At 39.2% G+C, this 21,937-nt stretch overlaps 1 protein-coding gene across 4 annotated transcripts in view; it reads right to left on the reverse strand.

The window, feature by feature from the left end:
* Positions 1 to 21,937, reverse strand: part of ARHGEF3 (Rho guanine nucleotide exchange factor 3) — a 311,757-nt gene that overhangs the window by 122,905 nt on the left and 166,915 nt on the right. For all 4 annotated transcript variants that reach the window (XM_067754831.1, XM_067754832.1, XM_067754836.1 and 1 more), the window contains one exon: positions 20,413 to 20,475. In XM_067754831.1, coding sequence (XP_067610932.1) covers positions 20,413 to 20,475 — 63 coding nt within the window. The remainder of the gene's footprint in view (positions 1 to 20,412; positions 20,476 to 21,937) is intronic.

A 21,937-nucleotide genomic window follows, 5' to 3' on the forward strand; every position in this document is an offset into this window, starting at 1 on the left:
AGACCCTCAAAGACCATAGAGTCTAGAAATGGCTTCCAAGTCACCTGTACATCAGGAAGCTATTTAATGATCAAAGCCACTTAACATAGACCTTTCCAGGAGAGAGAGAAATGACTCAATATCCTTCTCTCAGAAGCATGCTTGCTTCTTTAAGACCACATCACATAAAATATAATAACATTTCAAAGTCTCCTCAGTAAAATGTCACTCTTCTGCCAACAACCTAAGACCTTCAGGCAAACATAAGCTCCCAAACTAAACAAAACCTCCGGGGTCCCAATGGCAATTTTGCCCCTAACTGTGGTTTCCCGAGACCCCATAAATCAAGCCTTTCATTATATAACACACGGAGATAACCCTCCCTTCATACCATCCATGTTTTCAGAAACATTCTTCATGCCTGTCGCCAGCAGCCGGCTCATTTCTCATTTCAGACACTCCTCCACTTCCCCGCAGGGACAGCAAGCACATGGCAGGCCTATTTCCGCAGTCTGACAATAATTTAAATTAAATTTCAGCATCAATTGCTGGTTGTATTACAGAGAGAGACCATCATTGAGGGACATAGCAAAATTTAAAGCAGCAGCGAGGCAGAGAACACAACGTGGCAGAGCTTGGGCTGGCCTGAAAGAAAGTATTCTACTGTGGCAAAGAGAGCAAGGCAAAACATGGCAAGTTGTCAAAAGCTATGAAAAAGGCACTTCAGAAACATAATCACAAGCAAACCCCCTTTGAAGGCAAAACAACATGAAACATCGACAGTAAAGGAAGACGATGTACAATACTTGAAATCCAAAGTTTTTTCAGCTAAACATAATATTCAAATGTGTGAAAACCAAACCATGTTAAGAAGATGTTTTGTCTCTTCTATCTCCTCTATGGAATTTAGTCAATTCCTGTGGCTTTAACGACATTTAGACAGGTGACTGGTAAGGTGCCATCTGTGAACGTGGACATCTTGTTTAAAGTGCAGTTGCCTCTGGGACTTCCCTGGTGGCGCAGTGGTTGAGAGTCCGCCTGCCGATGCAGGGGACACGGGTTCGTGCCCCGGTCCGGGAAGATCCCACATGCCGCGGAGCGGCTGTGCCTGTGAGCCATGGCCGCTGAGCCTGCACGTCCGGAGTCTGTGCTCCGCAACGGGAGAGGCCACAGCAGTGAGAGGCCCGCGTACCGAAAAAAAAAAGAAAAAAAAGTGCAGCTGCCTCTGTTAGCCGTAGGTCTAATCATCTGTCTTTTGGGTTATTTGCAAATTAAAAAAAAAAAAAAAGCCACCCTTCTTTTAAGTTATTAGCATGAATGAGCTGAGTAGATCATCAGGTCCATTTTCGGGTCCATTCAGCACCTCTTATTTAGTTTTCCACTGTCTTCGAAGCTTATGGTCAATAAAAGGCATTTTAAACCACAACCTTATTTACCTTCTCTAAGTAAAATAAGCTAAACACACAAGGGTAGAGGTGGTAGGTCAGCACGGCAGGTGCCCTGCATCACTTTCCCAGGTGAGGCTCCTCCACTAACCCTGGAGGGAGAGTGGGGAAGAATTCCACCCAGGTCCAGCTGGGATAACCCATCACATTTCCAGTTCCTACAAAGCCGGGTCTCTCCAAAGCAGCTCCCTTATTTTCTTCACAGTATTGAGAATGTTCAAGAAGGCAAGACACACTCACTTCAATGTCACTGCCAGAACACGGTCTAGGGTAAGATGCAACTATGTACTGGCAGTCCACTGTTGTTTTTTTTTGGGGGGGGGGGTTAACATCTTTATTGGAGTATAATGGTGTGTTAGTTTCTGCTGTATAACAAGTGAATCAGCTATACATAAACATATATCCCCATATCTCCAGTCCACTGTTTTAACTGACCTGGAACACACTCCCTTCCATTAACTCAGATCATCCAGAGATGAGTGTGTTTGACAACTCCTTGCATGCTTCTTTCCTCCTGTCACCACATGGTGGGCACCAGGAGCAGGGCTCTGCACTCAATAAATACCAGTTAAATGGAAAGGAATTAAGACTTCAAAAGGGGAATGTTTTTCATTTTAACAGAAAATTTCCATTTCTACCATTATCCTGAGAGATTCCCGCAGCACCGAGTGAAATGAGAAAGCATTGGCATCAACAATTCCACATCTGTAGAAATCATGTGTACATTCCACACTTCTTATATCCTCTTATCCTCAGGCTGATTTATTTTATTAGCTCATAAAAGCCTGGCATTATGTTCACTTAACTCGCTTCGTGCAGCACACTGTCTCTTCAGGTAGGCCTTGGTTTTGCCTCTTGTTTTATGGATTTTCTTCCAAAATAAGGGGATGCAAATATGTTTATAGAGGAAGACAGACATTCTTACAATGTTGCTGAGATAAATCCAGTTCATGTTTACAGCAACCTTCCAAAGACAGCACAAAACCTGAACAATGAAGTGGCCACTCATTCATTTATTCAACAAATATTAACTGGATGCACTCTGTGCCAGACACCATTCCCTATGTTGGGAATATGTCAGAAAACAAAATGAGAGTCGTATTCTAGTGTGGACAGATAATAATAATTTAAAAAATACATAATGTGGCAGGTGATGATGAATACTATAAAGGAAAAAATAAAGTCAGGTAAGAAGGGCAGGGAATGCCAGGGTGGGCTGTGGGTGGGGAATGAAATGCTATTCCACACGGGGGTGGGGAGGCAGCAAAAGCTGGTCTGAGAACATTTGAGCAGATACCTGAAGGAAAATGGGAAGTAAGTCACATGGGTGTCTGGAAGAGCTTTCCAAATGGAGAGAAACAGCACTTGCCGAGGCTCTGGGGTATGAGTGTAGAAGAATAAGGAAAAGGCCAGTGTGGTGGGAGCACAGGGAAGTGAGAGAGTGGGAGGTGACGAGGTCCAGAGTAGCTACATGCCCTCATGGTGCTGGGCATGCTGCTAAGTGAGGAGGGAGACATGAGAAAAACAGCATGTGATTTAGGCTTAAAAGAACCCCTCTCGCTGTTGTGTTGAGAGTAGACAACAGAGGGTCAAGGGTAGAAGCAGGGAGGCCGCTGGAATCATGCAGACATTGGAGATGATGGGACCCTGATAAAGGTGGTCCAGCTGGAGAAGGTAACAATGGTGTGGTTCTGACTCTATTTAAAGGCAGAGCTGACAGCGGTGTTATCACTAGTCACCTGTTGATCATGACTGCTGGGCTCTGAACAAAGCTTTGCAGAATGAAATCAACAGTTGAGGCATTTGGTTAAATAGTCCTATTAATTATTCTTTACTCATTTAAACACATATTAAAACATTTTAAAAACACACTGGGCTTCCCTGGTGGTGCAGTGGTTAAGAATCTGCTTGCCAATGCAGGGGACACGGGTTCTATCTCTGGTCTGGGAAGATCCCACATGCCGCGGAGCAACTAAGCCCGTGCACCACAACTACTGAGCCTGCGCTCTAGAGCCCATGAGCCACAACTACTGAAGCCCGCGTGCCTAGAGCCTGTGCTCCGCAACAAGAGAAGCCACAGCAATAAGAAGCCCGTGCACCGTATTAAAGAGTAGCCCCCGCTCACCGCAACTAGAGAAAAGCCTACACGCAGCAACGAAGACCCAAGCAGCCAAAACCAGATAAATAAACAAATTTTAAAAACAATAAAAATTTAAATACATTTAAAAACAAACTTGTTCCCCCTAAAAAAGGCATAGAACTCCCCAACCCTCTTGTTCTAAGCAACACATAAACATCATCTTTATTTTCTCCTTCTTGGTATCATTTATCCTCTATGAGAATTACCAGTTGTACATCTGAAAAAAATCCACTCATCAAATCTGGACTGAGGGCTGGGTACATACCGGCACTCTCTTGGGTACCAGGGAGACAGTAGTGCCTAAAACAGACAATATCCCCACCTATGTCCTATCCCATGCTCCTAGAATATTTTAGAATATCAACAGTAATTAAGTGCTCACTTGTGTTGGGCATTGAGCCGCAGCCCTACGTGCATCACCTTATTGAATCCTTATAGCAACCCTATTATCATCTGCATTTTCCAGCCAAGGAAATCATAACACAGAGAGGTTGAATACATTGTGCAAGATCACACAGCTTGGAAGTGGTGAACCAGAGTTGTTAGTTTCTAACTTCTGGATTTAAGGTACAACCCAGAACATGAGTCCCCCAAATTATATTCTCACTCTTCCTTGGTCACTTTGGGCTGGATGAACACTTAATATTTCTCAGCTTCAATTGCCATATCTACAAAATGAAATGTATTCAACTGGATAATCTCTAAAGTCCCTTCCAGGTCTAAAAATTCTAGAGCTCTTGCTCTGAAACCCAATGCTCCCTCACTGTAAGGAGAGCACAGATACAAAGACCATCTGCCATAGAGTATAAGTTCTCAGGGTCAGTTTTTGCCTAAAATAAAGTGAAGCACATCCTCAGTTGAACCTTTGGGCTGACCAACTACAGGAAAATAAGTCAATTTCAGGGGTACTCTAAGTGAGAAAAATGTTAGCAGCAGAATCTATAGCAAATTTCTTTCTTTCTAAACCAATCGACAATTGGAATTATTCCCTTACAGAAAGGAGAAAACCAATTCTGGGGACAGCTAAAATGTGCTTTTTCTGTGCTTGGTTAACTTGTAACAAAACAGAGAGCAATTCCCACTTGTCTGCAGATGAATGAATCTTAAGTTTCACTTTGTTCAGTGTCCTTGTGCCTGACATACAGTACAGCCCAATAAATATCAGTCAATTGAATTAGTACATGAATGATTCAATGAATGTACTAAACAATGAACAAATAAACGCATTAATTCTACAGTAATAACTATTTCCTTGGATAGAATTTATATAGACCTGGCTACGAAAAGCATCACTTTGGCAAATAAAGGTAAAGAAAACACTTTAGATTTATTGATTTTTGTGTTCAGTATAGGATTCCAATTTTAGAAGTTGATATTTTGAGGTGTGTGGAGAGTAAATGAAATCTCACTTTAAAAACTAAAAGAAAAGAAAGTCAATCTGCTAAAGAAAACCAAAATAAACACCTTCAGTTCCCGGCAGGATTTCTGAGTTAACCCAAAGCATGGCATTCTGACCGCTAAAGATAATAAGCCTGTGATTCAGTTTCAAACACTTCACCTTCAATACCAGCTGTGAATATAGCTTATAAACCACCTGCTCATATTGAACCCACTCTCCACAAAATAAGCCACACACAGCAGTGTAAGTTAGAGAGCAGGGTAGAGGAAGACATGCAAACCCTGAGTATTCTGGATCTTTCATTCTTTTGACATTTTTCAGAAGTTACCCCAAAATTTAAGTAGCAATCCAGTAATGTAAAAAGTTTACTCCCAGTAAATGTCAAGGGAAAAAAGTCAACCCACCACCTTTTCTTCACAGAGAACGGGCAGCAGACACAACCAAGAAAAGTAAGAAGAAGGAAAAACAGCTTCTGCTACTGAAACCAGGAATATATAACCAGATCAAAGATGAGGCTTGATGCAATTACATAAGTCATTTGTGGGAAAAACTCAATTAGCTGGGAATGGAAGCCCGAAGGTACTGTCTCACCAAGATTATTTACATAATTTTCAGGTGGACAGACCCAGTCTATGTTTTAGAAAAAAAAAAATCGTAAGAAAAGTATTTGTGAACAATTATTTTCTAGTGACTTTTTACTGTAAATAATCTCAGTCAAAATAGAATTAATGATAAACTACAAAATTTTAAAAGCAGTTGAGATACAAACTTTGTCAATATAACAAGACTCATCCTGTGAATTTACAACTATAGTTCTGTTTTTCTAACCATGGATGATACAGAAGGAATATACTTCTGGATATATAAGTTTAAAAGTTGCACAGCCTTTATTTAATTGAAGCCTAAAGACAGAAGCCAGAGGCGACGGGAGAGAGTATGTGAAGCCACAGTCGGTGCTCTGGGGGGCTCACCTGCCGAGGAGTACTTAAAAACAATATGGGAGAGACCTTCAAGATGGTGTAGGAGTAAGACGTGGAGATCATCTTCCTCCCCACAAAAACATTAGAAGTACACCTACATGTGGAACAACTCCTACAGAACACCTACTGAACACTGGCAGAAGACCTCAGACTTCCCAAAAGCCATGTGGCTAACAGGGTCTTGGTGCTCTGGTCGGGTGTCAGGCCTCTGCCTCTGAGGTGGGAGAGCCAAGTTCAGGATACTGGTCCACCAGAGACCTCCTGGCTCCACGTAATATCAAACAGAGACAGCTCTCCCAGAGATCTCCATCTCAACACTAAGACCGAGCTCCACTCAATGACCAGCAAGCTACAGTGCTGGACACCCTATGCCAAACAACTAGCAAGACAGGAACACAACCCCACCCATTAGCAGAGAGGCTGCCTAAAATCATAATAAGGTCACAGACACCCCAAAACATACCACCGGATGCGGTTCTGCCCACCAGAAAGACAAGATCCACCCTCATCCACCAGAACACAGTCCCTTCCAACAGGAAGCCTACACAACCCACTGAACCAACCTTAGACACTGGGGGTAGACACCAAAAACAACAGGAACTACTAACCTGCAGCCTGCGAAAAGGAGACTCCAAACACAGTAAGTTAAGCAAAATGAGAAGACAGAGAAACACACAGCAGATGAAGGAGCAAGGTAGAAACCCACCAGACCAAACAAATGAAGAGGAAACAGGCAGTCTACCTGAAAAAGAATTCAGAGTAATGACAGTAAAGATGATCCCAATTCTTGCAAATAGAATGGAGAAAATACAAGAAATGTTTACCAAGGACCTAGAAGAACTAAGGAGCAAACAAACAATGATGAACACCACAATAAATGAAATTAAAAATTCTCTGGAAGGAATCAATAGCAGAATGACTGAGGCAGAAGAACAGATAAGTGACCTGGAAGATAAAATAGTGGAAATAACTACTGCAGAACAGAATAAAGAAAAAAGAATGAAAAGAATTGAGGACAGTCTCAGAGACTTCTGGGACAACATTAAATGAACCAACATTCGAATTATAGGGGTCCCAGAAGAAGAAGAGAAAAAGAAAGGGACTGAGAAAATATTTGAAGAGATGATACTTGAAAACTTCCCTAATATGGGAAAGGAAATAGTCAATCAAGTCCAGGAATCAGACAGTCTCATACAGGATAAATCCAAGGAGAAACACGCCAAGATACATATTAATCAAACTACCAAAAACTGAATACAAAGAAAAAATATTAAAAGCAGCAAGGGAAAAACAACAAATAACATACAAGGGAATCCCCATAAGGTTAACAGCTGATCTTTCAGCACAAACTCTGCAAGCCAGAAGGGAGTGGCAGGACATATTTAAAATGATGAAAGGGAAAAACTACAACCGAGATTACTCTACCCAGCAAGGATCTCATTCAGATTCGACAGAGAAATTAAAACCTTTACAGACAAGCAAAAGCAAGGATAATTCAGCACCACCAAACCAGCTTTACAACAAATGCTAAAGGAACTTCTCTAAGCAGAAAACACAAGAGAAGGAAAACATCTACAATAACAAACCCAAAACAATTAAGAAAATGGTAATAGGAACACACATATCGATAATACCTTAAATGTAAATGGATTAAATGCTCCTACCAAAAGACATAGACTGGCTGAATGGATTCAAAAACAAGACGCATGTATATGCTGTCTACAAGAGACCCACTTCAGACCTAGGGACACATACAAACTGAAGGTGAGGGGATGGAAAAAGGTATTCCATGCAAATACAAATCAAAAGAAAGCTGGAGTAGCAATTCTCTTATCAGACAAAATAGACTTTAGAATAAAGACTATTACAAGGACAAAGAAGGACACTACATAATGATCAAGGGATCAATCCAAGAAGAAGATATAAGAATTGTAAGTATTTATGCACCCAACATAGGAGCACCTCCATACATAAGGCAAATGCTAACAGCCATAAAAGGGGAAATTGACAGTAACACGATAATAGTAGGGGACCTTAACATCCCACTTTCACCAATGGACAGATCATCCAAAATGAAAATAAATAAGAAACACAAGCTTTAAATGATACATTAAACAAGATGGACTTAATTGATATTTATTGGACATTCCATCCAAAAACAACAGAATACACTTTCTTCTCAAGTGCTCATGGAACATTCTCCAGGATAGATCATATCTTGGGTCACAAATCAAGCCTTGGTAAATTTAAGAAAACTGAAATTGTATCAAGTATCTTTTCTGACCACAACGCTATGAGACTAGATATCAATTACAGGAAAAAATCTGTAAAAAATATAAACACATGGAGGCTAAACAATACACTACCAAATAACCAAGAGATCACTGAAGAAATCAAAGAGGAAATCAAAAAATACCTAGAAACAAATGACAATGAAAACATGAAGACCCAAAACCTATGGGATGCAGCAAAAGCAGTTCTAAGAGGGAAGTTTAGAGCAATACAATCCTACCTCAAGAAACAAGAAACATCTCACATAAACAACCTAACCTTACACCTAAAGCAATTAGAGAAAGAGGAACAAAAAAACCCCAAAGTTAGCAGAAGGAAAGAAATCATAAACATCAGATCAGAAATAAATGAAAAAGAAATGAAGGAAACAGTAGCAAAGATCAATAAAACTAAAAGCTGGTTCTTTGAGAAGATAAACAAAATTGATAAACCAATAGCCAGACTCATCAAGAAAAAAAGGGAGAAGACTCAAATCAATAGAAGTAGAAATGAAAAAGAAGTAACAAATGACACTGCAGAAATACAAACCATACATACAACCATACCATACAAACCAAACAAATACAGATCATGAGAGATTACTGCAAGCAACTATATGCCAATAAAATGGACAACCTGGAAGAAATGGACAAATTCTTAGAAAAGTACAACCGTCCGAGACTGAAACAGGAATAAATAGAAAATATACACAGACCAATCACAAGCACTGAAATTGAGATTGTGATTAAAAATCTTCCAACAAACAAAAGCCCAGGAACGGATGGCTTCACAGGCAAATTCTATCAAACATTTAGACAAGAGCTAACACCTATCCTTCTCAAACTCTTCCAAAATATAGCAGAGGGAGGAACACTCCCAAACTCTTTCTACGAGGCCACCATCACCCTAATACCAAAACCAGACAAAGATGTCACAAAGAAAGAAAACTACAGGCCAATATCACTGATGAACATAAATGCAAAAATCCTTAACGAAATACTCGTGAACAGAATACAACAGCACAATAAAACGATCATATACCATGATCAAGTGGGGTTTATCCCAGGAATTCACGCAATACACACAAATCAATCAATGTGATATACCATATTAACAAATTGAAGGAGAAAAACCATATGATCATCTCAATAGATGCAGAAAAAGCTTTTGACAAAATTCAACACCCATTTATGATAAAAACCTCCAGAAAGTAGGCACAGAGGGAACTTACCTCAACATAATAAAGGCCATATATGACAAACCCAGAGTCAATATCGTTCTCCATGGTGAAAAACTGAAACCATTTCCTCTAAGATCAAGAAAAACACAAGGTTGTCCACTCTCCCCACTATTATTCAATATAGTTTTGGAACTTTTAGCCACAGCACTCAGAGAAGAAAAAGAAATAAAAGGAATCCAAATCGGAAAAGAAGAAGTAAAACTGTCACTGTTTGCAAATGACATGATACTATACATAGAGACTCCTCAAGATGCTACCAGAAAACTACTACAGCTAATCCATGAATTTGGTAACGTAGCAGGATACAAAATTACAGAAACCTCTTGTATTCCTATACATTAATAATGAAAATTCTGAAAAAGAAATTAAGGAAGCACTCCCATTTACCATTGCAACAAAAAGAATAAAATACCTAGGAATAAACCTACCTAAGGAGACAAAAGACCTGTATGCAGAAAACTATAAGACACTGATGAAAGAAATTAAAGATGATACAAACAGATGTCGAGATATACCATGTTCTTGGATTGGAAGAATCAACATTGTGAAAATGACTATACTACCCAAAGCAATATACAGATTCCATGCAATCCCTATCAAACTACCAACGGCATTTTTTCACAGAACTAGAACAAAAAATTTCACAATTTGTATGGAACCACAAAAGACCCCGAATAGCAAAAGCAATCTTGAGAAAGAAAAACGAAGCTGGAGGAATCAGGCTCCCTGACTTCAGACTATACTACAAAGCTACAGTAATCAAGACAGTATGGTACTGGCACAAAAACGGAAATATAGATCAATGGAACAGGACAGAAAGCCCAGAGATAAACCCACGCACATATGGTCAACTTATCTTTGATAAAGGAGGCAAGAATATACAATGGAGAAAAGACAGTCTCTTCAATAAGTGGTGCTGGGAAAACTGGACAGCTACATGTAAAAGAATGAAATTAGGACACTCCCTAACACTATACACAAAAATAAACTCAAAATGGATTAAAGACCTAAATGTAAGGCCAGACACTATCAAACTCTTAGAGGAAAACATAGGCAGAACACTCTATGATATAAATCACAACAAGATCCTTTTTGACCCACCTCCTAGAGTGATGTAAATAAAAACAAAAATAAACAAATGGGACCTAATGAAACTTAAAAGCTTTTACACAGCAAAGGAAACCATAAACAAGACGAAAAGACAACCCTCAGAATGGGAGAAAATATTTGCAAATGAAGCAACTGACAAAGGATTAATCTCCGAAATTTACAAGCAGCTCATGTAGCTCAATGTCAAAAAAACAAACAACCCAATCCAAAAATGGGCAGAAGACCTAAATAGACATTTCTCCAAAGAAGATATACAGATTGCCAACAAACACATAAAAGGATGCTCAACATCACTAATCATTAGAGAAATGCAAATCAAAACTACAATGAGGTATCACCTCACACCAATCAGAATGGCCATCATCAAAAACATCTACGAACAATAAATGCTGAAGAGGGTGTGGAGAAAAGGGAACCCTCTTGCACTGTTGGTGGGAATGTAAATTGATACCGCCACTATGGAGAACAGTATGGAGGTTTCTTAAAAAACTAAAAATAGAACTACCATATGACCCAGAAATCCCACTACATAATTCAAAGAGTCATGGACTACAATGTTCACTGCAGCTCTATTTACAATAGCCAGGACATGGAAGCAACCTAAGTGTCCATCGACAGATGAATGGATAAAGAAGATGTGGCACATATATACAATGGAATATTACTCAGCCATAAAAAGAAATGAAATTGAGTTATTTGTAGTGCGGTGGATGGACCTATTAGAGTCTGTCATACAGAGTGAAGTAAGTCAGAAAGAGAAAAATACTGTATGCTAACACATATATATGGAATCTAAAAAAAATTTAAAAAATCGTTGTGACGAACCTATGGGCATGACAGCAATAAAGACACAGATGTAGAGAATGGACTTGAGGACATGGGGTGTGGGAAGGTTAAGCTGGGATGAAGTGAGAGAGTGGCATGGACATACATACACTACCATATGTAAAATAGATAGCTAGTGGGAAGCAGCCACATAGCACAGGGAGATCGGCTCGGTGCTTTGTGACCACCTAGAAGTCTGGGATAGGGAGTGTGGGAGGAAGACGCAAGATCAATGAGATATAGGGATATATGTATATGTATAGCTGATTCACTTTGTTATAAAGCAGAAACTAACACACCATTGTAAAGCAATTATACTCCAATAAAGATGTTAAAAAAATAAATAAATAAGAAGGCAAAAAGAAATAAATAAACACATAAATAAATAAATAAATGAAGCCTATATGATGGAGACAAAATAAGTTTCCCTCTCCACTAATTTTCACAGCCTGTTCAGATCTGCATTTGGTAACAGGTTGGTTTTTAATTGTTTGCACAAGAAGATGAACTGTAAAATGGTAATTTAATATTATTCACACTAACATTAAAATAGGAAGTGTCCACAGGTACTTTTTTGCATCTACCTTACCACTTGCTCTGGAATATGAGGATGGTCATTGTTTGTAACTGGGAAATATTGGAAACAACAAAAATGTTCCTCAATGGAGAATCACGTTAAAATAAACTATGACCCATTTGTCTTATGCAAAAAGAAGCAGCAGCTAATACAATGAGACATATCCTTCACTAGGCGAATGGATAAATAAACATGGTATATCCATACAATGGAATATTATTGCCGTGATTAAAAAAAAAAGAAATGAGTTCTCAAGCCACAAAAAGACATGGAGGAAACTTAATGGATATTACTGCATGAAAAAGCCAGTCTGAAAAGGCTACATACTGTATAACATTCTGGAAAAGGAAAAAAGATCAGTGGTTGCCCGGGGCTGGGAAGAGGAGGAGATGAATATGCAAGGCACAGGGCATCTTTAGGGCAGTAAAACTATTCTGTAAGATACCATAATGGTGGATATATCATCACACATTTGTCAAACCCACAGAACGCACAACACTGAGTGAACCCTAATGTAAACTATGGACTGTGGGTAATAATGATGTGTCTATGTAAGTTCATCAGTTGTCACAATGTACCACTTTGGTAGGGGATGTCAATATTAGGGGGAGACTGTGCACATGTGGGGGCAGAGGCTATGTGGAAATTCTTTGTACTTTCTGCTTAACTTTGCTGTGAACCTAAAACTGCTCTTAAAAAATAGACAATTTAAAAGAAAAAAAAAGCAAATTGCAAAGTAAAACTAAAAATGACAACACGTATCTTTACAAAGCCATCACAAGCTAATTTTTATAGCTGTATCCATCTATATATCTAAATATATTTAAATATCTGGGAGGAGACTAAATTGATAACCATGATTATACCTAAGAAGGTAAGTGGGACCGTGGATGGTTAAGGGGCAGTCAGCTCTATCTCTGTTGTCTGATTTTTTTTAATTATGCAAATATATATGCAGTGTTGCTTGTGTAATTAAAAATAATTTCTTTTTCTTTTAAAAATACTCACTTTATAACTTACGATAAAGTATTCAAAAGTAAATTACAGGGCTTCCCCGGTGGCACAGTGGTTAAGAATCCTCCTGCCAATGCAGGGGACATAGGTTCGAGTCCTGGTCCGGGAAGATCTCACATGCTGCGGAACAACTAGGCCCATGCACCGCAACTACTGAGCCTGCACTCTAGAGCCCACGAGCCACAACTACTGAGCCTACGTGCCACAACTACTGAAGCCAGCGTGCCTAGAGCCTGTGCTCTGCAACAAGAGAAGCCACCGCAATGAGAAGCCTGCGCACCGCAACCAAGGGTAGCCCCTGCTCACCGCAACTAGAAAAAGTCTGAGTACAGCGATGAAGACCCAACGTAGCAAAAAAAAAATAATAATTAAATAAATTTTTTTAAAAAGTAAATTACAGACATCATGACAATCTAAATACTTCAGTATTCATCTTTTAAAAATAAGAACATTTTTCTACCCTAAAATTATTTTCCAACAGCAGAAAAAGCACAAAAGATCTAATAAACTATTGGGGTGATTTAAGTCATCTACTTCAAAAAGCCAAGCTGGTCTCAAAGGAAAATATAAACACCAAGTATAGAGAATTGATTTAATGGTTATTGCAAGGTCTTCCTAAAAACATTATCATCATTATCACCATCCCTTGCTTTTATATAGTGTTTTACATTCCCCCTTTTAACACACTAACAACCTCGTATATAACAGGTCAAATCGATTATATTTTTTAAAAATTTTAGACATTTGAATTACTAAAGTAATACAATACAAAGCTTATCGTAACAGATTGAGTATCTTAAACAGGGATTCTTAATCTAAAATCTTCCAGAGTCCATGGATTCAATTCAGTGAGCTTGGATGGAAAAAAACACATCTTCAGTTTTACTAACAAGCAAAATGTAGCATTTCCTTCCAAGCATGAGTGGAGACCACAAATCACAGAAGCATTAGCAGACCTGTGACTTTGTCACCATGGAAATCACTATGTTTTCAAATCACAGTGTGGATGGCGTGGGTATTTCAAAATATCATTTACTCTTATCATCTCACGGAAGGTATATTAGTTATTAGATTTGTTGTCAGATCGATCTTGTTACTTAATGCATTAATTAAGAAGCACACATGCAACTCTTACCACAAATTTGTTTTTAAATATTTTGATAACTGTATTTCAGTACAACTGGGTTTTGTTCTAATCTTATGTATTTTAATTTAAGCACATATAAATAGTCTTGAGGGTGGGAAGGTTCATAGGTTTCACAACATGCGAAAGGTTAAGAACCCCTGGAACTCAACCACCCCTTCCTATAATCCCATTCTCCCAACGTAACCACTATCCACAATGTACTGTATGTTCTTCCATGCTTATTCTTTCATGGGGACAAATATATATATAAATCTAGAGGCATAATTTATATAGTAATGCGCTCTGTAATTGTGTTTTACACTTATATTTTGTAATATATTTACAAGTCTCTATATAATTTGGTCATTCATGCTGTTTCCAGCTATTGGCTATTATTTTAAAATGCTGTAATAAAACTCCTCATATACATCTCTTTATATCCTGGTGTTTTTTTTTTAATTTCATAATCAGTTCTATGTATGGGACACTGGTACCAACAATAAACACCCTCAAATTTAACCATAAAATCAATTTTGTATTATGAAATCAACAGCAACAATAGCTAGTATGTTTTGTGCTTACCCAGGGGCCAGGTACTAAGTGCTTTACATGAATTAACTCATTTTAATCCTTACAACTCCAAGGCAAGGCACTGCTACGACTTCAGTTTATAGGTGAGGAAATTGAGGTACAGACTGATGTGTAGTCTCTAAGCTCCAAAGTTTTTAATTCTGATAACAAATTCAAACAAATAGGTATTCTCAGAACGCAAGAACCCTCAATAATCATGGGCCCCATCGGGGTCACTGAAGGGGAGCAATAAACGATGATGGACACTTTGTTACATCATTAACTTCTGAGAGTGTGTTCTGAAGCTCCTTGGAATTTTTTTGTCACTGTGCTTTTCAAGAGGTGGATCAAAGAGAAAAGACCACAGTGAGTACACAGCGAAATGATTACAGTCCACAACCTTATCAATTAGGCCAAAGGCATGATAAAATGTGCCTGTGTCAACAATAAGCACATCTGCCATCAGAGACTTGGGTTGGGACTCAACATAGGGTCTCCACTACCTTAGGCCCAAATAATTTCGTAGGCAGCAAGGGCAGATCATAAATCCCAAATAGAAAAAATGCCATCAGGTTAAACACAGGTATGCGCTACTGACAACCTAGTCTCAGGGGCAGGCCTGGTCTCCTCGGCGATAAGAGCATTATTAAAATCTCCCACATAATTCATCAAGACCTCACGCTGGCCAGGGCAAGGCTAATCTCCCCAGTTAGCAAGTTCCAGGACAGACCAAGAGAAACAAAACCACAGAAATGGTATCTTTTTTAATTATCTGGACTCTGCTGAGCAGAGATAATATAATCCTGCTGCTGTTCCATGTCTAGTTTAACATATCCTAGCAATGAAATGTCATTTAGCTTCATCGAGACAGGAAAGCTTCCCCCTCTATCAGTATATCAACTCTTGCGCTTTGAGCGTCCATATAACAGGGTAAGTAACTGGAAAGCACAGGCAAGGCCTGGGCTCTGCCAGGGGCAACAGAAGGGGCTCCTCCTAAAGAGGGGGTGTAAGCAAATGTCCCATATAAAGTTACACTTAGCAAGGGACCAGCAATACAGTTGCAAGAGTGATGTGGGAGAGAAAACTGAAAACAATCCCCCATTCTGAGTTTCCGTACAAGACACTCAGCTGCTCTGAACTGCATTTCCACCTTTCACTGCCAGAAGGGGTATAAACCTGTTCACAGGTTTAAAAAAGATTAATTCCTTTTTAGCCAGGAATTTTGTATTTTATCCTACTGATAAAAGATCACACAAAGATATTCTTGGATGCCCAACAGTGTTATTTATAACAGTGAAAAATTGTAACTTATTTAAATATCCACGGAAGGACTGGTTAAATAAATCTGATGCATCCATTTGACAAAGTATGGTTATTTAAAATAATGTTCTTGAAGAATATTTCAGGATGTGGTGACACGATCTCAATACAGTAAATGGAAAATACAGGAATAAATTAATATGTGTTATGATATCAATTTCTTAAAATTGTGTGCTTATATAAACTTTAAAAGTCGGTTGAAAATATATGTGTCATTTAGGGATACATGTACGTAGCAAGTTTATAGACAGGGAAGGTAACAATAAACATTAAACTCAGCAGAGAAAGGGGTTTACAAGGGCCTGTGGCGTTGTTGTTAAGGGCATATTTCTTGGTAGCTACATGGAATTTTACATTATCCTTTATACCATTTTGTATGTCTGCAATATTTCATAATGAAAAAGTTTTAAGTGAGCGTGTGTATAATGTCAGGAAGGTGATACATCAAAATGTAGCCACTACTTTTGAGGTGAGAGTATCAGTGAATTCTATTGTTCACATTTTCCAAATTTTCTACAGAGAACACATATCCCTTTTTATCTTTTACGTTGTCTCTTCACGGGAAACTATTTTTACTCCCACACCAAAACTCATATGTTTTTTGATAAAGGATGCTTGGTGCTAAGCAGTGCCCTGCGTCAGGGGCACACCTGGCTCCTCTGCCAAGGGCCTTTCTTGAGGGAACATGAAACCCAGCTCTTCCCTCAGGCATCTCTCACTCACTAGAATTTAAACTGGAAAAGTGCTGTGGGGGAAGCGATGTCCCTGAAACCATCCCACTCATATCCTCTGATGTGAGAGGAGATTTGTAGGCGGCTGCTGGGAGCACTCTCCACTCAGCAAGTTGTTTTCAAAAGTACTCAAAAATATAGTTTGCTTTTTTTTTTTTTCCCCTGGAATAGTTTGCGTTCTATCCTGCCAGGAAGCTGGGGGCTCAGCCAGCGGATTGGATAAAGTGGTGGGAAAAAATAGACACCAATTATATTGTCACCTAGTGTGGACTCTGCAGCCGCAATTCATTTTTCGCCAAGTGCTGGAGGTGGAGGGTGGGATAATAATTCTGTGGAGATACGTCACCATGCCTTAAGACCCTTCCAATTTCCTTTTTAAGAGGAACTCCTAACGTGGGGTCTTGGCTGGGCTCCCTGGGGCCCATGACGTCACACATCAATCCTGTAAAATTTTCTGGAGCCCAGTGCTATCACCAGATTCTCAAAAGAATCCATAACACCCCCCACCCCAAACAATTGAGGATCCCTGTTCTGTAAAGATAAGCTCTTTCCTTAGCTAACCCACTCCTGTTTGGTCTCTAAGCCCAAGTTCAATAGGAGGTTGCAGAGGAGTTTAGAAGGAAAACTCCCTTCCAGGTACCTATCAGAATTGTCATCTGACGCTTTAAAATAAAGCAAGATGTTAATGGGAATGTTTGGTGTTATCAGCACTCAGACACCTATATATGCTTTTTAATCAAAGGGGGAAAGTTTCTGTGCTAACATTTCCCAACTTTATGTCACAGATATAGTTCTTTAAGGGGGGTATGTGTGTTGAATTCCACATACACATTAGGAAGGCTCACTGGTTTTTTTGGTTTTTGTTTTGTTGTTGTTAAAATTCATCAACCAATAAGTATTTACCAAGAGCTCACTGTGCAGCATGGGGCTAGGACTCAATGGAAACCTGACCATGATCCACCAAAGACCCCTGTCCCCCATCTAGCAACTTCTTGTTCAAAGCACACATATGGTGAACATCTTTCCACTTATTAAGTGGAATCAAAATTGAGCGTTACTAATATTACTTTCCCAAACCCTCACATCCTCCAGTATGAGTCATCCATTGGAACCCACCTTTTTTTCAGATACTTTCCACTACACATAGAAACAGGCTCAAAACAACTCTTCATTAATGCTGCTGGTTAGTTAAGGGACCGTGACTACCGAATATCACCATTTAAAAGCACCTTTAGGGAGACTACAAAGCCATTTATCTATTAGAGAAGTTAATTTATTGGACTCAGATATTTATTTAGACATTGTAGCCTTTATGGCTACAATCTTCTCGTGAGTGGTTCCACCCACTACTTCATTCAATTCAAGTCATCTCTACTGAGTGCCTGTTAGGTGCAAGGCACTGAAAATTAGTGACACTTCCTCCATGGCTACATTTGGATATGTCACACATCCTGTCATCTCCATACAGCTTGGATTGTCAGTAAAACTGCAAAACACCATTTTTCATGTCCTCCAACAACTTCTAGGATTCTTCTAAGTTTTATAATGATTATAATACTATGTGACAATATTTGGAGGAAACTCTGCCCCAGTTCTGGAATCTATTTGCCAAGATTCAGGAAAAATGTCATGCAAATCAGAAAGGAGTTTGGCCATAGCTGACTCCTTGAGCACAAAGGCAGACTTCTTTTCCATAAAAGTGTCTTAACTGTGACAAAACATGATATGAGATGGTTAGAGAGACAGAGGGGGAGAGAGAGAGAGAGAAGGACAGAGAGAGGGAGAGAAAAAGAGAGAGAGAAATACCTTCTGCAGCTGCATAAGGAGAAAAGACATCAAATTATTCATTACATGAGCTTAGATGACTTTGACGAGAAGGCAAGGTCATGGATGCCAATCAGCACAAAAACCATATCACAACAAGTGGTTGCAAATAATCCTTTCATATAAGAGAGTTTAGTGGTTCTTTGAATAAAGCTTCTAGAGACATGTTTCCCTGAAAAATAAACATAGTTGAGGAAAAGTGTATAATAGGCATGATCTTAGAAATGACCTAGATTAAGATCTTATTAAATCACTACACCTCCCTGGGTTTCTACTTCTTCATTTTCAAAGTGAGGGGATTGGACAACATGATGGCTAAGGGCTCTATATATTCTGAACATCAATGATTCTAATAATTGCCACAAAATTGAAAACATTCAAACACCAAAAAGTTGTTGCCAATAAGGGAAGTTCCAAAGACTTCACTTGTCAACAATAAAACATTCAGTGAGTAAAGTAAAACCCAGAAGACCATCATCTTTTTTGTCCTGTTACCATGGCAACCTAATAACTGGTCCAACTCCATCAACCTGATGGTCTAAACACTGGAACAAACACCATATGGTAAAATAAAGATGTGCAAGTACATTAATGCTAGCTCAGGCTCACTCCATGATGGCTGTTTGCATCACAGAAAACTCTGCCACAATTAAAAATAACTAAGAGAGCACTGTTATATTGGTAAATAAATGTCATCAGATGAGAACCCAATAATCTGCGTTCAATGAAGTTTCAAATTTTCACAATGGTTTTAGAAGACTTGATCTCAAATCTATCTTTTTAACAGATGAGGCCCAGAGAGAGAAAGTGACTTCCAAGGTTACATCATTAGTTACAGGCACAGCCAGGACAACGACCCAGTTTTTAATTCTTAGCATAGAAGCCTCATCTCACAACAATGACTTTTGTGGCCTCTGTAGAGGAGAAAGACCAGGGCCTAATGTTAGATGGATACACTGTGCACAATGATTAAACTTCAAGGGAGTGTGAAAGATGAATAGACATGGGGAGCCTAGGTAGGGTTCCCCCAGCCCCTGGATGATGGGAGCATCAGAAGCTCAGGTAGGCTTCTCAATCGTGTCAGTAGGGAGACAAGGAGGCCATGCAAAGAAAGCTACTAAAACTAAGCATCCAAGGATGTGGGCCTGAAAAATCCAAGAAAGCTTTTAACCTCAATCATCACTAGCACACAACTACCAGGTCACTTAAACATCTCTTGCAAACTTCTGCTTTTAAAAGAAAACACAATGAGGTTAACATTTGGTGGGTGCCTAGTATGTACCAGGCAATGTGCTTGGTAGTCTCACTTTTTCTGTTTTGTTTGATCCTCTCAACAATCCTGTTAGGTTAAGTCTTCTCCAGATGAGGAAACAGAGGTGAGGATAGGGGTCACACAATTGTTAAGTATAGAATCTTGATTCAAACTAAGAGCTGTTGAATCCAAAGCCACTCCCTCAGCCATGTTGCCAGAGACTTCTTCTGGCCTTTGAGCCACCAGATGCCTGAATTGGGCCAACCTGCCAACTTCCCCCAAAGGGGACAAACATCTGGTCCATCTTCTGGACCAAGCCTCTAACATGGCACAGCAGCATTTATCTAGATTCTACACAGATGTACTGACTTCATAATTCATTTTATGAGAGAAAAGACACAGGCAATAAACAGCTTGGCTTTGAAGTTTAAGTTGGCAACACAGCTTTCTCCAGTAAAATGAAATGTTTTTTTAAAGAGAGTTTCCTCCCAGGTTGCAATTTCCACAGTTGGATCCTGCAAGCCCACTCAAAGCACACAGCATATTAACAAATAAATTCAGAGATGAAAAGTATTCTCATGGCAGGGACACAGGAAGGACTGTACTTACACTTATATCAAGACTGCAAAGGCTAATGGCATCTTCATCCTGGGCGCTCTGCTTCCGTTTTCGCTGTGAAACAAACGATAAAACAAAGTTCAAATGTAAACAAGGATTATGGCTTTAAGGAAAGAAAAAAATGCCATCAAATAGCACGTTATCCTTACCATTTCTACCATGTTATGCAAAACCTTTAACCAAGCTATGTAAATGAATAGTCCTAAGAAAGCCTAAGAAATTACGGGAAACTATTAAGCTCTAGGATAATTGGTTTGCATTATTGTTCTTACTCATGCTGCTACAGTTTGTTTCTCTTTAAATTTCTGGTTTTTTTCTAAATGTCTCTGTATATCAAGGCTTAGAAATTTTGACATAAAGTTCATATTTTTTTAACTTGGAAGAAGAGATTAGACTGGAAAGAAAATCTAATTCACTTAAAGATATTCCATTTTTAGAGCTGCTTTGTACTTGGGTAATTTAAATTTGTTCTAATCGTCCAGGGTGCTGATGTAGCACGGAACCAGAATGCTGGAAAGAACCTTAGACATCTTCTCCAACCTTCCTATGTTCTAGCCATAAACACCAAGATTCAGAAAAGTCATTATTTGAACTGAAGAAAATTATATTTGAAATGAACTTATGACCAAGGAAGTCAATGAGGTTGGGTATGGAAAATACATTATCCTCTTTATAAAAAGAAAAGAAACTCCATCCATAGACACAATAAAGCTCTTCAAAGATACATTCACCTCTCTTCTATATCCCCAGCTTAATCAATCAGGCAAGTATTTCTCGAGTCCCTAAATTTGTGACTTGCTAAAGCTACCAAAGGACCAGAATTACTGGTATGAGGTTACAGTGGAATCCAGAGATATCTGGAGTCTTCAACCCCCAAAGAAGTCCACCATCTCCTCCTCTTCCTCCTCTATCAGATGATGAGTATGAACACAGGCAGAGACTGGAAAGCAACCAGAGCTGTCCTTGTCTGTCTCACTAGAATTGTTCTATTATTTCTTCACATCAACAAAAATTTGTTGAGCATCTGTTATGTGCTAAGTCCTGTGTTTGCTCCCAGGAATGCCAAGATCAGCAACTTCCACAGTTAAGGAACTCACATTCATGTAGGCGACACAGACTCTGATGTGATTATAATGCAGTAAGATCCAGTTATCCTAGGGAAAGTCACTTCACTTGTCTGAGTCACCCTTTCTCAACTCTAAGGTGGAAGTGATAACATTAGCTTTTATTCTCTAAGGGGGAGGAGTAAATACAGTAATGCGTTTTAGAACTTAGCAGAGTGCCTGGTACATAGTAGGTGCTCAGAATGTGTGTTGGAGGACTCTGGAAGCACAGTGAGGGAGTAATTAGCTTGGTCTTAGTGGGATCTGGGGATATCTTCTTAGAGGAGAGGGCATTTGAATAGGTCTGAAGGATGAATAAGAGTTTGTCAGACACAGATGTGGAGGAGATTGGGGCCTCTTTTTCTGTCATTAGCTACATAGACATTTAAAATCCCAAAGGTGAACATGGTTCT

Source organism: Pseudorca crassidens, chromosome 10 (assembly GCF_039906515.1).
Source record: "Pseudorca crassidens isolate mPseCra1 chromosome 10, mPseCra1.hap1, whole genome shotgun sequence".
Lineage (NCBI taxonomy): Eukaryota > Metazoa > Chordata > Mammalia > Artiodactyla > Delphinidae > Pseudorca > Pseudorca crassidens.